At 27.3% G+C, this 15,922-nt stretch overlaps 2 protein-coding genes and 1 non-coding gene across 6 annotated transcripts; 2 read left to right on the top strand and 1 right to left on the bottom strand.

Annotated features, from left to right (window-relative positions):
• Positions 1–2,797: 2,797 nt before the first annotated feature.
• Positions 2,798–4,756, top strand: crcp (CGRP receptor component). Of its 4 annotated transcripts, none has more exons than XM_029316294.2 (4): positions 2,798–2,918; positions 4,030–4,136; positions 4,203–4,470; positions 4,556–4,756. In XM_029316294.2, exons 2-4 carry the CDS (start codon positions 4,129–4,131, stop codon positions 4,661–4,663), a joined length of 384 nt encoding a protein of 127 aa, XP_029172127.2. In that variant the 5' UTR covers positions 2,798–2,918; positions 4,030–4,128; the 3' UTR covers positions 4,664–4,756. The 4 variants fall into 4 exon arrangements, with proteins under 4 accessions (XP_029172127.2, XP_029172128.2, XP_029172126.2 ...); XM_029316295.2 differs by lacking the exon at positions 2,798–2,918 and adding an exon at positions 3,115–3,154; XM_029316293.2 differs by lacking the exon at positions 2,798–2,918 and adding an exon at positions 3,165–3,474.
• On the top strand, positions 3,064–3,135 carry TRNAW-CCA (transfer RNA tryptophan (anticodon CCA)). The gene has a single exon. It is a non-coding gene; the product is annotated as a tRNA-Trp (tRNA).
• On the bottom strand, positions 4,666–6,024 carry DENR (density-regulated protein). Its single transcript, XM_029316290.2, has 5 exons — positions 5,717–6,024; positions 5,382–5,466; positions 5,126–5,308; positions 4,896–5,035; positions 4,666–4,826 (listed from the first exon to the last, which is right to left on the bottom strand). The coding sequence occupies exons 1-5, from the start codon at positions 5,816–5,818 to the stop codon at positions 4,782–4,784; spliced, it is 555 nt and encodes a 184-aa protein (XP_029172123.1). The 5' UTR covers positions 5,819–6,024; the 3' UTR covers positions 4,666–4,781.
• Between the last annotated feature and the right edge of the window lie 9,898 nt (positions 6,025–15,922).

The following is a 15,922-nucleotide window of genomic DNA, read 5'->3' as shown; positions in this document are numbered from 1 at the left end:
AATGTTTTATTATTATTATATAAAATATAAGTTTAAATTCTTTAATTAATTTTTAATCTTTTATGATTAATTTAATTTACTCTAATTATTTTTGTACGAGAAAAATACTATCATGGGTATACGTTTTATAATTAATTTAATATATTTGTGTTTAAAAATTATATTTGACCTTTAATTTTAATTTTTATTTTATTAAAATTAATAATTAACATATATACTTAATTGCGAATTATATGGATGAAAAAAATCCCCATTATGTGTGTAAGAGATTTCGGAACTCTGTGCTATAAAATAATTAAAATTAAAAGTCAAATATAATTTTTGAACACTTTTATATTATTAAGAATATATAATTCGGTTCCCGAAATATATTAATTCATTATAAAACGTATACGTGATATTTTTCTCATATAAAAATGACTAGAATAAATTAAATTAATTATTAAAAAACTAAAAAGTAATTAAACGACTTAGACTTAGATGATAATAATAATGAAACATTTTATTAAAAAAAGATTCAATAACTAGTAGGTCAGGTTATAATTTTTTATTTATTTATTTATAACATTATGAGCTATTAAGCTCATCATCTCGTTCGCTCTCTGTCTTGCTTTCATTCGGCAAGTCACAAACGATATATGATACTCGTATGTTCCTACTTCAACTCTCGAGAATCTGAAACAAACGAAACTCGTGTCCAATATACAGGGTGTCCGGTAACTAACGAACCAACGATTACAAATGAACTCTTTGGTCAATTTGGGAACAATTTTTCCTCAGCGAAAATGTCGAAAAAGGTCATCATTTTTTACAACTTTCCAATCGTTGTCATTATGTATCTTTATAACTAAGCCTTAAATTAAAATTTTATTATAGTAAACTCTACCTGAAATTAACTGAAGAATGTAATTATGTTAGACTTTTAACTCCAAAACGTTTAGTTTTCAAAAAACCTATTTTTTTCAATCGCTTATAACTCGAAAATTATTGACTTCTCAACATTTTTGCTAAGGAAAAATCGTCTTCAAATTGGCCAGAGAATCCGCCCTTAATCATTGGTCCGTTAGTTACCAGACACCTTGTATATATTATATAAAAGTGTATAGCACGTCAGAAGCTTGTGAGCTTACAGCGATAAGTAAAAACAATTGCGTATTTATTTCATTGCGTTTATCTGTTTAAACGCGCGCTTTAATTTTTCCAACGTTTTTGCCTGTTTATATTTTAAAGGTCCTCTCTTCTAAAAATCTTGTTTTAAAGATCCTCTCCGCGAGCAAAATTCGAAAACATAAATTATTTAATATTTTTACTTTATTATTTGTAAATCCTCAGTAATTTCAAAATTTTTCTATTTGAAAATTATTAATTTTTTATTGCCAATTAATTTTATCACAGACTTTACTCTTACTCCCATTGCACTTTCGTTTGCGGTTTTCAGTATACGATTTTTTATCGTAGTTACTGAAAATTATTATTGTGAATTATACTTGTGCAGTGATTTGAAGAATTTACAATTTCGTTGAAATTGTTGATTTTTCAAAAAAATTACGAGATTCGCGGAAATTGCGTGCTTTCTTGGCATTTTCCGCTCGCGGCAGGCGGTTTATTTTTGATTGTTGCAAGTGTTTTTTTTTTTTTTTATTAAAATAGATAATAATAATGTGAAATAAATCACGATATTTGACAGATGTGCATATATATAGAAATTGTAATAATAATAATATTATATCATAAAATTGTAAATTGTTTCAATTTTTTATAGACTGCGATAAAAGATTTTACATTTGGATAAGAAACTGCGGTAAGTAAAAATATAAAATTCTTGAAAACGTAAAAATATTTGATAACGTAAAAAGGTGAACTTTGAAAAATAAGGAACTTAAAAATTGCACTAATAAATGGGCTATATATATGTGAGCCGTGCGCGGATGTAAGGTGTGTTATATCGAAATTTAATTAATAGAATTGAGAATTAATCCCAATTTTAAGTCTTACAAATGTCCAAGCTAATTTTTTGTACCTCGTGTACATTTTTGAAAGTTATATCGAAAAATTAAATTTCAATATGCGTCTTACATCTCACATTTCGCATACGGCTCACATATAGCCTATTTATCTCTTATACTTTATTATTTCAACCCTTATAGAAATTTATTACTAGTAACGCCAATTTATCACTTATTTCGAGTAATTAATCACTTTTATTTCGAATACTTAAATTACTGTATATTATAGTATTTTAAATACTCAAAATAAGTGATTAATTGGCGTAGTGATAAATTTCTACAAGAGAATAAGGAGCCTTTAAATTCTTAATGTAAAAAATTTCAAGTAATTTTCTTTAATAAAATTTAATTAAAAAATTTAATTAAAAAATTTTTGAACACTGTGTTATATCACATTTAAAATCGTGATTATTTCAATAAAAAAACATTTTACGTGTAAAAAATATATTTCTTATATTTAATAAATTTTATATATATATATGCATATATGTAAAATATTCTCTCTCTCTCTCTCTCTCTCTCTCTCACACACACACACACACACACAACGGGGGCCAAATCTCTCAAATTGGTCTCATGATCAATTAGCCTGGATTCGCACCAGGGGCAAAGTCTGTTGGTAATGTCAAACGAATTTAGCCTGGACTTGCACCAGGGGCAAAGTCTTTTGGTCGAGTCTACGAAATTTAGCACGGACTCGAACCAGGGGCAAAGTCTTTTGGTTCAAGTCTACGAAATTTAGCACGGACTCGAACCAGGGGCAAAGTGTGTCGGTAAGGGGCAAAGTCTATCGCACGAAGATGGCGGTCTCTTCTTTAGGCAGGCCTTTGGCGATCTGTCTATTAATCTGTGACTTCGAACTGATTTCGAACCTCTCTCTTTATTGAGCGAGATCTTTTAGAATCTTACTAAGTATGTGATTTTTGGAAAAATCGACGATTATTATTAATCTTCGTGTTCTTCTCCTTCTTATATTTCGCGTCGTTGAAAACGAAGCTTGCCTAACTTGCATCGCACTACGACTGAAGTGAGCGCAATTGGGTTGTCATAATCGTATGACTCCGTGGCGCAACGGTAGCGCGTCTGACTCCAGATCAGAAGGTTGCGTGTTCAAATCACGTCGGGGTCAAATTACTTTTTGTTTTTATGTACTTACTATCTATGTTATTGTTTTTCTTAATTTGTGAATAAATTGTAAAAAATAATTTTTTAATGTCAAATTTAACTATAAATTTACTTCTTGAGCTTCCACTTTTTCGTGCACTTTCTGCACATAAAACGAACATATGTACACAAAATGCATCCTCGTTTTAATATATGAAAAGCAATCAGAAAGCATATAAATGCGCGTTGAATTTAATTCCACAATATGAAAGCATAAGTGAAAATTTTACGTTGAAAATTAGTGAAATTGATAATTACAGATTTGTTTTGGCGTGTAAATAAAGAAAGGAAATTAGTGTGTTAGGTGCATTCACACTCTCAATTTTTCTATATTCTTAGATGTTTTATTCTAGTTGGAACAAATTATAGCTTCAATATATATTTAAAAAAAATAAAATAAAGCTTCTAAAGTATTAATCTTAACCTTAAAGTATCGTCAAAAATATCGATACATACCTATTTACACAAGGTATGCTTTATCTGGTTTGAATATATATTTTATCACATACATATTTTCATTCGTTTATTTAGAATTATACTTTATCATTTCTAATTATTTGTTAATTCTAATTTTATTATTTCTTCATATAATTATAATAATAATAATATCAGCACGTAAATTTTGTATACAAAAGTGATTTAGGATTAGGAAGTCAAATAGGTTAGAAGAAAGTTTAAAGAACATTTAAAAAAAATATTTAATTATAATTTAAAAAATCAATGAAAAACACCTTGCCATTTATTTAGATCTTTTAAATAACTTGTGTGTGTGTGTGTGTGTATATGTATATATATATATATATATTTAAATAAGATTTTTTGAATTCTTTTACAGTCTTAATTAATTTCAATTTTTCAGATTATACTGAGTTCAATGCAGTGAATGCTTCAAAAATAATAAATTTATTAAATATATAAAATTAGCATCAAAATTCTCTGTCATCTGAAAACATACGATATGAAAGTGTAAGTTGTCCTTATATTCGTTAAATCTCTTTATTTCATCTCAAAAATATTATTTATATGTTTTAGTATAAAAGGAAATTGGAATACTCTTTTGAGCAATTACGAGGTTCTGGATATCTTGCGGAACACAAAGTCTTATAAACAGAAACCATCAAATCAATTGGCGACTGTTACTTATCAGACAATCAAGTATTTGGAAACCATGCCGTGCAAGACGCAAAGTCCAGAAAAAATCAAGGAATTTTTAATAGCAATGGAGCCTATCAAATTGACTAAAGCTGAAAAGCTTGCTCTTCTCAATCTTTGTCCTACTAGACCAATCGAAATACAATTGGTATGGTATTTTTTTTTAAGTTGCAAGTTTGAGTTTGATTAACAATTGAATATTTTGGAATAATTTTTTGTATCTTTAAACACAGTTAGTAGAAGAAAGCGAGGAACGTCTAACAGAAGAGGAAGTTGAAACTGTGTTGCAGATAGTTGCAAATGTGCGTGGAGATTATGAATATAAAGAAGAAGAGACTTAATCTAGATCTTAACATAACTCTTATTTAAATATATTTTATATGTACATTTTATTTTATAATAAAACATGACTGGAAATAGTATATTAAATACAATTGTGCGTACATAGTATCTGTAGCCTTATCTCTTTTGATCTCCAAGATCATCTATAGAATCTTCATCAATCTAAAGAAAATAATAAAATATTCCATTTAAAAATTTTGTATTTAATATATATTTTTTTTCCAAACTTACTTGTGGCCATTTGTCTGGTATGACTTCGAAGAGATCATCCTTGACATCTCCTTGTATGACAATTTCATCATCTCCGGTCACACTGGACCCACAAGCAAATTTACTGCCAAAGAACTTTGCTGCTACCTTCAAATCTATATCTGTAAATTAAATAAATATATTTTTGATTATAAACGTTTGATTCATTCATCTTTTATTCATAATTAGAATTAATCAATTAACGGTATTACCAAAAGTGCTGAGGCCAGTTACAACTGTGACAGATTTCTTCTTTCCTCTAGGTGCTCTAGAAACTGTTATTAATCGTGGTATGTCTTCCTTCTTTTTAGTTTTCAACATACCCTTGCCACCTCGCTTTTGTCGCTTTTTCTCGTCCTCTCCTCCACCAGCTTCCGTGGAACCATCCTCTGTAGCTGATCAAAGCATAATTCTTCAGTTAAATAAGTTCAAAATTGATTAAAAAATATTTGTCAGTGTTCTAATTACCTAATTTCATTCTCTCAAATTCAGTAGGTAGATTCCTCTCCAACCATTGCTTGCACTTATCGTACTCAGGATAATATTCGCAATACTGTAAATCAATGATTCAATATTAATCATTATTATTAACTTTCAATATCAATTTCTCTTTTTTTTATAAAATATATGTGTATCTCCATTGAACGTAAAATCTCAGCTTTAAAGACTAAATAATTTTTTTCGTGACTTTTTTAATAAGAGTTCTAAAGCTCAGTTACAATTAATTTTAATTATTAACCAGTATATGTATATTTTCGTTTGTCGTGCATACTAATTAATATCGAAAATTGTTTGTAACTTACCTCGATAGGTAGCGAGCAATTTCCGCAATATTGGACCTGAATCGGATAAGTAACATTCGGATCGGGTCCTAATCGAAATTCCGGTTGTTCTTCCGCTAACATTCTTGCGAAGTCGAATCTCAGATCACGACTGAATCAGGATAGAATTCCACCAGGAATAGCTAATGAATTTTTTGTCGTATCCTGGAAACGCGATTTCGCTAATTTTATAATACTGTCAACTACTATCGAATATGTCGCACTGCGCGCGTTTTAAGGTTAAGGGTCGACAGGTCGGTCGGCCAAACTCCGAATTGATGTTGGAGACCTCGCGCGGTGACAACGCGAAACTCCGATTTCAGTGTTGCCAACGCCGAGAAACCAATTCTCGGGTTTTATGTAGTGGTGCATGTCTGTACACGTACATACACCATTGCATTGCTCACGCGGATGCACCGTAGAAAGACAAGGACCGATAATCACGTGTTCTCCTTGTTCCTCTACCGTGCCGGTATACGCGAGATGCCGCCTGAAAATGCTTTCTGGCCTTCCGTAGCAGAAGGCAGTAGCGTAGCAAGGCTAATAAGTACCTACTTTTTATAAATTTTATATATCCTTATGCACATATGTGCGTATATATATATATATATATATATATATATATATATATATATATATATATATATTATATAAGAGATATGTTGATTATTCTTGATTTCTTTTTGATTATTGATCGATGCTATTGTATAATTTGCTCCAATAACTTATAACGTGAAAGAACGTACCGTTGAGTAATATATAATCAATGCAAGGATGTTCAGTATATCATCCAGTAAATTATATTAGAGTTCATATATATCAATATCAATTTTTTTATAATACAATATATATATATATATATATATTGGAATATAGAAAAATGATAAAATATATTTCGGCGATTTAAAAATTTTTTAATATATTGAAAATATTTTTACTACATATATATAAGTGTAAAATAATTCAGAAAATAAATTTAATAAAAATCTACATACCAGCTGTGTGCATGTGTGCAATTGATTTATTGAAATTTATTTACGGAAGTATTTTGCATTTATATATTTATAGTGTGTGTAGTTGTAAAATGATTAAAATATTTTCAATATCAAATTTTTAAGTTTATCGCCTATATAAAAAATATATTTCTATGATTTTCTATATTCTCCCAATAAGCACAAGTACATCCTATGTACGTACAACGGATGTCCGATCCGGACATTGTGTACATCCATCGGATGTCCAGATTACCTGCAGCGGACGTACAAGGGACGTCCATTGTACGTCCGTTTGCAACTGGTCTGGACGTCCATAAGTCGTCCATTATTGGTCATTTATGGATTTTAAATGGATAAATTATGTATCTAACGGACGAATTTTGGATCTCATATAAACTAATTATGGATCTAATGGACGAATTTTGGATCTTTTATGAATAAATTTTAAATCTTTAATAAACATATTTTGGTTCTTTATTATACATGTATATCATTGAAAATGACATTTAAAATTCATAAAGAAGAAATTTATAAGCAATAATAAATTTGACATGCAAAATTAATTCATTTTTATACTAATCATAAAATATTGCAGAATATTTCTTATTTTCGCATTTTATTTATCCGAATTTTTATTTGTTCAATTTTTTCAATTAATTCAATATCTAAATTTTTTGTGTTGGGATAGTATCAGAAAGGTTAAACTGATCAGAATAATTATAACATATTTAACTGTAATAGCCACTTTTTGCATGCGCTTTATAATTCTCTTAACTAAATTTAATAGCGAGATGAACAGCGAATCTTGCGTCGCATAGCGGCAAATGAAGGAACTATTACAAGATAATATTGCATAGTATATTTTGCAATGTCTCCAATAAAATATTAAATTTATAATATTTGCACAATGTTGCTTCAATATTTATTATGATACAATGAAATAAAATATTTATGCAATATTTTAGCAATATTTCGTGCTGTAAGAGAATTTGATGGACATCCTGTGGACGTCCAAATATTAGTCACTGATGGATGTCCGAAATCGGATGTACAATGGACGTTCATTTCATGTCCATGGACGTACATACGTAAAATGGATATAAAATGTACGTCCATAGGACGTCTTGTGCTATCTGGCTAATATATTATAAAAAAATTGATATTGATATATTTGAACTCAAGTTTTTTACGTGATTAAATATTCTTGCATTGAGCCATCATACGTTACTCGTAAGTTCTTTCATATCTGTATATATATATACACTTATATATATATATTATATATATATAATATTTCATTTATTTATAAAATACATTTTTAATTCATATTCAACCTGAATGATATTTTCTATATGTTTATGCTATCCTCCGATCTATCCCTAACAAATTAGGAGGTGTAATTGCATTATTATCATCAATTATTATCTTATATTTTTTACCTCTAATTTCTATAAAATTTAATTTATTATCATTTTATCCTTTAAATCAATATTTATTTTGAATTTTCATTAATATTTTTATTCTATTAACATGAGCAGGAGCTCAACCTTTTATCATTATTAGACAAATTTTATCATTATGTTACTTTCTTTATTTTATCTTATTACCTTTCCTAATAAAAATTTGAGATTTAATTATTTTTAAATAAATATTTTAAAATTTATTATTATAAATAAATTTAAAATATTAAAAATAATTATATTTAATATTTAAATTTTTTATAAATTACTATTAAATTCCCATACAGCACCGATAGATTGCAAAAACATTACAACAATCTTTCACCGCAATATTGCAATATTGCAAATTCACTGCAAAATGTTGCTACATCATTGCTGTTGAATTGCAGCAATGTTAAAATGTCCGTTTTTTGGAAGATTGTAACAAAATATTACAACAATATTGCAATATGTTATGAGTTTGCAATAATGCATTGTTATTGCAACCATAAACTAATGTTGCATATACAGGTATATAAATGTAAATAAATCATTAATGAAAATACGTTGTAGTTAATTTATATATATTACAATATATAAATTATAGAATTTGGATTACATGCAATATTTCCGAAATATTAATGTCATGTTGCTACAAGTGTGCTGGAATTTTGTGCACTTATATCTCTGCAATGTCTTTATAATGTTGCATTGCAACTTGCAACGTTGCAACGTTGCTGCAATATAATTGCAATAATCTGTGCTGTATGGGTTAAGTTAATAATCTTGAATTTAAGTTTATGTTTTGAAAACATATTAAAGAAATTTTAATTTTCTATTAACTTTTAAACATTTAATTTTTTTTACTAAATTATTATTAATAATATAAATTTAAATCCAAAAATTAATAAAATATAAACCAAAATTATTGGTAAAATAATTTTCCAACATAAATATATTAATTTATCATATTGTATTCGAGGAAGTATTCCATGTATAAAAATTACTATTCTACATAAAATATTAATTAAAATAAAAGTTAAAATTATTGAATATTTTAATAAATTCCTAAATATATAAATTCTAATTAATGTAAACCCACCCCTAAAATATTCAATATTAAATCATCTGACTCACTTTCGATAAAATCTATAGGACTTCGATTTAATTCAGCTAAAATCCTAATAAACACTATAATAAACAAAGGATATAAAACTACTATATATCATAAATAAAATTGATAATTAATAAAATCAAAAAAAGAATATCTCTCTCTTATTAATATAATAACTAAAATAATTAAAATAAATCTTACTTCATATGATAATATTTGTGAAACTGATCGTATTGCTCCTATTATTGAATAAATCGAATTAGCTGATCATCCCATAAAAATTATAACATACCCTCTAATAGTTATAAAAACAATTATTAATAAAATAGAATAATTTAAAAAATAAATATTAGTAATGTAAGGAAATACTAATCATATTATTATTAAAACAAATCTAATTATAGGACATAAATAAAAAAAATTATAATTAGATTTATATACATAAAATAATTCTTTATTAAATAATTTAATAGCATCACTAAAAGATTGAAATAATCCTATAAATCCCACCTTATTAGGTTCTTTACGAATTTGTACATATCTTAAAATTTTTCGTTCCAATAAAGTTAAAAAAGCTACCCCAACTAATATAATTAATAACAAAATTAACAATCTTAATATATTTAACGCACTATAAAAATATAATCTTAAATTTTGACAAATTATTACTTGTATAACTTTTTTCTATTATACATCATTAAAATTCTAAATTTAATACACTTAAATTTTGCCAAAGTAATTTTATTTATTTACATATATTTGATCAATTAAATTTATTCATTAAAAAAAATATAATTTAAAAAAAAGTCCTTTTGTACAAAATTTTCTTAATTTTATTATAGATAGAAACCGATCTGGCTTACACCGATCTGAACTCAAATCATGTAAAATTTTATTAGTCGAACAGACTAAAATATTAAACTTCTTTATTTAATTTTTATTTTAATTTAACATCGAGGTCGCAATCATTTTTATTAATATGATCTTTCTAAAAATATTACGCTATTATCCCTAAGGTAATTAATTTTTATAATTATTATAAAAAAAAAAAATTTTTTTAATTTAATAATCAATTCTTTATAAAAATTTCATTAATTAATGTTAAAATTATCTTTAAATTAAAGTTCATTTTATTTAATTATCCTCCCAATAAAATATAATCATTAAAATAAAATTTATTTCCTTAAATAAAAAAATTATATTAATTTAATAGGGTCTTCTCGTCCCATAATTTCTTTTAAGAATTTTAACTTAAAATTTAAATTTTAAATCTACAAATTAAAACAGCTTTAATCAATTCCTTCATTCCAGTTTTCATTTAAAAAACAATTGATTATGCTACCTTTGCACCGTCAATATACTGCGGCTATTTAAAAATCACTGAGCAGAAATAATTTTAAATTATTATCAAAAAACCATGTTTTTGTTAAACAAGTAAATTAATGAAAATTAATGTGTATATGCATTACAATATATTCAATACAATATTCTCTTAATTTGAACGAAAATTATAAATAACTTATGCGTAACATATATTTTTGGACTCCTAAATAAAAAATATATTATATTATTTGCAAAAAATAAGATGAAATATTTTTTATTCGAATAGTCTCAACTGCTCTTTTAGCTGAATGTTTAGAAGCAATGAAAAAAATCGAGGATCTACGAAAAATTTAAGTACATTTCTAAGATTTTTTTATATGATATAAAAAAAATATATGGTATATAAATTGATTTTTTAATTTTTTTATTAATTTTTAATTACACACACACACACACAAATAGATTCTTATTATTTAAAATAGTTTTTATTTTTGTTCTTTATTTACATATGCATACATATACAAAAAAATAAAAATAATATGATAGCCTTTTTGCTGACATTATCTCTCAATATTTGCATCCGTGTGCTCACGTATTAGTTTTTGTACCTACATGGACGCTACTACATATGCGATGTAAGAGAGACAAAGATGGAATGATGCTCTCTCCTTGTCAAGCAGTCAGCATGTTACCACAGAAATTTCCCCTGCTCCTTATGAATCTAGTGAGAATCTTATCGTCCAGATATTTCATAAAATAAGTGACATAACTTCGTGAATTTTTTTTTAATATATTCTTTATATAATAAAGCAGTCCTCTAAAAGGCCGGATTTTACATTTTCGCTCTTAAAAATTTATAATAAATAAAATACGGACTCGCGGCTAACCCAACCTTACCCGTTCCTAGCTGTGCATTCCCCCAAGTTTATTAAAAATTTTTATTTTTATCTTTTTTTCATAAAATAGCTCTTTAGAGGACTACAAATGAGCTTACTGATTAAGAATATCCTAAATTTAATAAGATTCATTCAATATTTTCGCTAATATCTGGAAAATAAGAATCCGTAATTCCCGGCCGGCCGATAGGCGTCTCCACCATGTCGCCTGTCGACCCTTAAAGAACCTCCAAGAAGATTAGCAACGATTGCGACGAGCAACTTTCAAAGCTTCTGAAGTCCATAGATAATAAAGTAACATAGATAGCGATATTTCATCTAAGTTTCTATCGATCCACAATAATTTCCTCCAAAAATAATTTGATAATATTATTTAGAATAACTATAATTAAATAATACCAATAAAAATAAATTATAAATAAATTAAATTAATTACAATTACATATTTTTAATTAGATAATTATTTGGAATGAGTAAAAAAGTATACAAATTTCCCATTGGTAATATAGATAGCGATATTTCATCTTATTTTTATCGATCCACAATAATTTCCTCCAAAAATAATTTGATAATATTATTTAGAATAACTATAATTAAATAATACCAATAAAAATAAATTATAAATCAATTAAATCAATTACAATTACATATTTTTAATTAGATAATTATTTGGAATGAGTAAAAAAGTATACAAATTTCCCATTGGTAATATAGATAGCGATATTTCATCTTGTTTCTATCGATCCACAATAATTTCCTTCAAAAATAATTTGATAATATTATTTAGAATAACTATAATTAAATAATACCAATAAAAATAAATTATAAATAAATTAAATCAATTACAATTACATATTTTTAATTAGATAATTATTTGGAATGAGTAAAAAAGTATACAAATTTCCCATTGGTAATATAAATAGCGATATTTCATCTTGCTTCTATCGATCCACAATAATATCCTCCAAAAATAATTTGATAATATTATTTAGAATAACTATAATTAAATAATACCGATAAAAATAAATTATAAAAAAATTTTATATCTTGGCCGTGTCCAAGTAAAAATTTGGTGCCTTGTGCACAGGTATTTAATTCTAACGAAAAAATTTAGTTTCGTTTAGAATAACGCACTGTCATCCGCGATTTGGCTCTTATTGCCTATCTTATATATGTTAAATTTATATTTATATATTACAGAGCCTAGTTAAACTCTTAAATTAAATCAATTACAATTACATATTTTTAATTATAGATAATTATTTAGAATAAGTAAAAAAGTATACAAATTTCCCATTGGTTACGCCATGTTGTTGCCCCTTCGATATATCGATCGGATCTCGATTTCACGATGTTCACTCTCTATATAAATGACACTTATCCATGCCACAGATTAATAGACAGATCGCCAAAGGTCTGGATGAAGGAGAGACCAGGGGATCGATTGTCTATTTGTGTCGATTTTTCTCACTTTTCGCACATTCATTTCACGTGAAGAAATACACGCGATTGGCTATGAGCAAGATGAAAATACGATATCTCTAGATTCACGGGAGCATAAACCATAGTGAACATTCCGTAAGCCGTAAAGCGTATATGCATGCATATATGTTTCAGTGATACCTTTATCTTTATAACCTCTGCAGTTTGAACGGTGTGAATAAGAATGAATGTTACAGAGAAACAAAAAGAAATTATGTTAAATTTTATGAATAAACATTCGGATTTCGGTCGGGGGCGGATACATTTTTGAACATGCTTGAATAAAATTGACGCGGCGTGTTATGAGAATTGATCGATATAAAACAATACATCAATAAAAAAGTAGTGTTTAAAAATCTTTTATTATAAAGTTAAGAAATGTACTGTGATAATCTTAATTATTAATTTATTATAAGATTATGAAATGTACTAATTTTATGTGATACAATTTATGTGATAAATATATATATAAATATATATATATATATATATATATATATATATATCCTATTCAAAATACCATCACACAATATTTCTTAATTCGTACTTCTTCTGCTTGCATTATATTTATATCATTAAATGGTATCGGCACTTCTCCTTCTTCCTCCAAATATATTTCATTTAATGGAATTTTCCATTTATAAGCAATGTTATGTAAAACACAACATGCATTTACAATTAGAGCTGTAAAGAATAGATTTAAAAAATACCTTTTCTTATCTCAATTATGCACTATAATTATTTACATACCAGCAAATTCTGGTGTATAATGTAATGTCCTCTCTTTTAATACGTATTTTAATCGCGCTCTACTCTACATAACATATAATGCAGTAGGATATACGACACATTTTGACATTATTCGACACAATAATTCTTGTCGAATAATCTAACGTGAAATATTTCGTGTTTTCACTATAGTGAAAATTAGCCAATCAACTGAATGCTCACTTTTGTCATTTTCACTAGGTTTTGAGATACACAATCGACCCCCAGGGGGTTCTTTGATCCACGTTCTTTGATCTCGATACTCGGGCGCTCGGGCCCGCTTATCTTTTCGAGCTCATCTCACAACTCGTCGTGTGCGAGAGAGAAAGCGAGACTGCGAGTATAGAGCGAGCGAGAGGACCTATCATCAAAGAAAGTTCCGAACTCTCGAACAATAGGCTTCCCCATCCATGGCAATTCACAAATATAAACATCTTATAAGTGAAAAACTAAAACCTTTATTTTGCATTTTATCTATTCGAAAATAATATTAATGGATTATTGAGATTTTTGCGATTTCAACGACACCAAACACGACATAAATCGGATAATTTTTAATTAAACAGATAATCATACAAGTTCCTATCGCATACAGCTATTCTACAGACGGCTTTTCACGGCTTTTTGAGGCAAAGAAAAATGCATTTTTGTAATATACGTGTTATAAGTAAATAAATCGTGTTATTTACATTTATTTTGTGTAAAAATTACATTTTATGGTAAAAAAAAAATTTTATTTAAAATAAAAAAATATTAAAAAAAAAAGTCACTCCTTGAGAATCGAACCTCTAATCTCGACGGTACGTGTCTAGCCCCTTAACGCTACGCCACACGCTCTTCGATATAACGCTCTATTCCATATGTATTTATACGGCACTCATTATTTTTGATTTCGATTTTCTCGCGTACGCTTGAGAAATGCATTTTATCTCTTTATTCCACAATAATTAAAAGGATTTCATTAAATTGACAAATATAGTCGTACTAAAAAAAAAAAAAAAAAAAATTGGCCCTGCGAGGTCTCGAACTCATCTCCTTTAACAGCTACGTGTTACTGGCGCTCATCTGTGCACATAGCACGGAATCGAACCACGTACCGTGCACATAGCCTGTTACCACTCGGGAGCATCGTGCACATGACTACGTAGTTCAATGTGCACGTTTTGTGCACATAGAGGCGCTTTGAATTCCGGTTGCAGCTAAATCGAGGGGATGACCACTCTCATCCTTCTCTCTGCTTCACGTGAAATGAATGTGCAAAAAGTGAGAAAAATCGACACAAATAGACAATCGATCCCCAGGAGGTCGATTGTGTATCTTGAGTGAGTTGCTCACGAGGTGAAAATTACAAAAGTGAGGAAATTTACTAGAGTACCCACGGTTTCATTTGTCGATATCTAGTAAATCTTTTCACTTTTGTAATTTTCATCTCGTGAGCAAACTCACCCAAGATACACAATCGACCTCCAGCATTTCTCACTGATTTCAGCGCCATATCGTAGTAGTGGTCAATGCAGTAACTATTAATACGTTCCCAAGATAAGAGCGTCTCATGCTCATGAACTCGTCCGGCGGCATGTACGAGATTTATCTTTTCGTAGCGTTCGCGTATTTCGGAAAGGACAGAATTTTATGATGTTATAAATAAATAAATAAATAAAATATTAACCTGACCTATTATAATTATTTTTTAATAAATGTTTCATTATTATTATCATCTAAGTCTAAGTCGTTTAATTAATTTTTAGTTTTTTAATAATTAATTTAATTTATTCTAATCATTTTAATATGTGAAAAATACTAATACGTATACGTTTTATAATGAATTAATATATTTCGAGAGTCGAATTATATATTTTTAATAATATAAAAGTGTTCAAAAATTATATTTGACTTTTAATTTTAATTATTTTAGCAAAGAGTTCCGAAATCTCTTACACACATAATAGGGATTTTGTTCATCCATATAATTCGCAATTAAGTATATATGTTAATTATTAATTTTAATAAAATACAAAATTAAAATTAAAGGTCAAATATAATTTTTGAACATCAATATATTTAATTCGTTATAAAACGTATACCCGTGATAGTATTTTTCTCGTACAAAAATAACTAGAATAAATTAAATTACTCATAAAAAAATAAAAAAATAATTAAATAATTTATAT

Source organism: Nylanderia fulva, unplaced genomic scaffold, assembly GCF_048542155.1.
Source record: "Nylanderia fulva isolate GAGA-0341 unplaced genomic scaffold, ASM4854215v1 Scaffold21, whole genome shotgun sequence".
NCBI lineage: Eukaryota > Metazoa > Arthropoda > Insecta > Hymenoptera > Formicidae > Nylanderia > Nylanderia fulva.
Note: the sequence above shows the minus strand (reverse complement) of the source record. Positions and strands in the feature narration are given on the sequence as shown.

What these genes read in the sequence shown, in the direction of transcription:
- crcp (XM_029316294.2), top strand. An exon ending in GACCAATCGAAATACAATTG is followed by an intron (nt 4,471 to 4,555) that starts GTATGGTATTTT and finishes CTTTAAACACAG; the next exon opens with TTAGTAGAAGAAAGCGAGGA.
- DENR (XM_029316290.2), bottom strand. Translation starts at nt 5,818, where the DNA reads ATGTTAGCGGAAGAACAACCGGAATTTCGATTAGGACCCGATCCGAAT. An exon ending in AACTGGCCTCAGCACTTTTG is followed by an intron (nt 5,036 to 5,125) that starts GTAATACCGTTA and finishes TTTAATTTACAG; the next exon opens with ATATAGATTTGAAGGTAGCA. An exon ending in TACCAGACAAATGGCCACAA is followed by an intron (nt 4,827 to 4,895) that starts GTAAGTTTGGAA and finishes TATTTTCTTTAG; the next exon opens with ATTGATGAAGATTCTATAGA.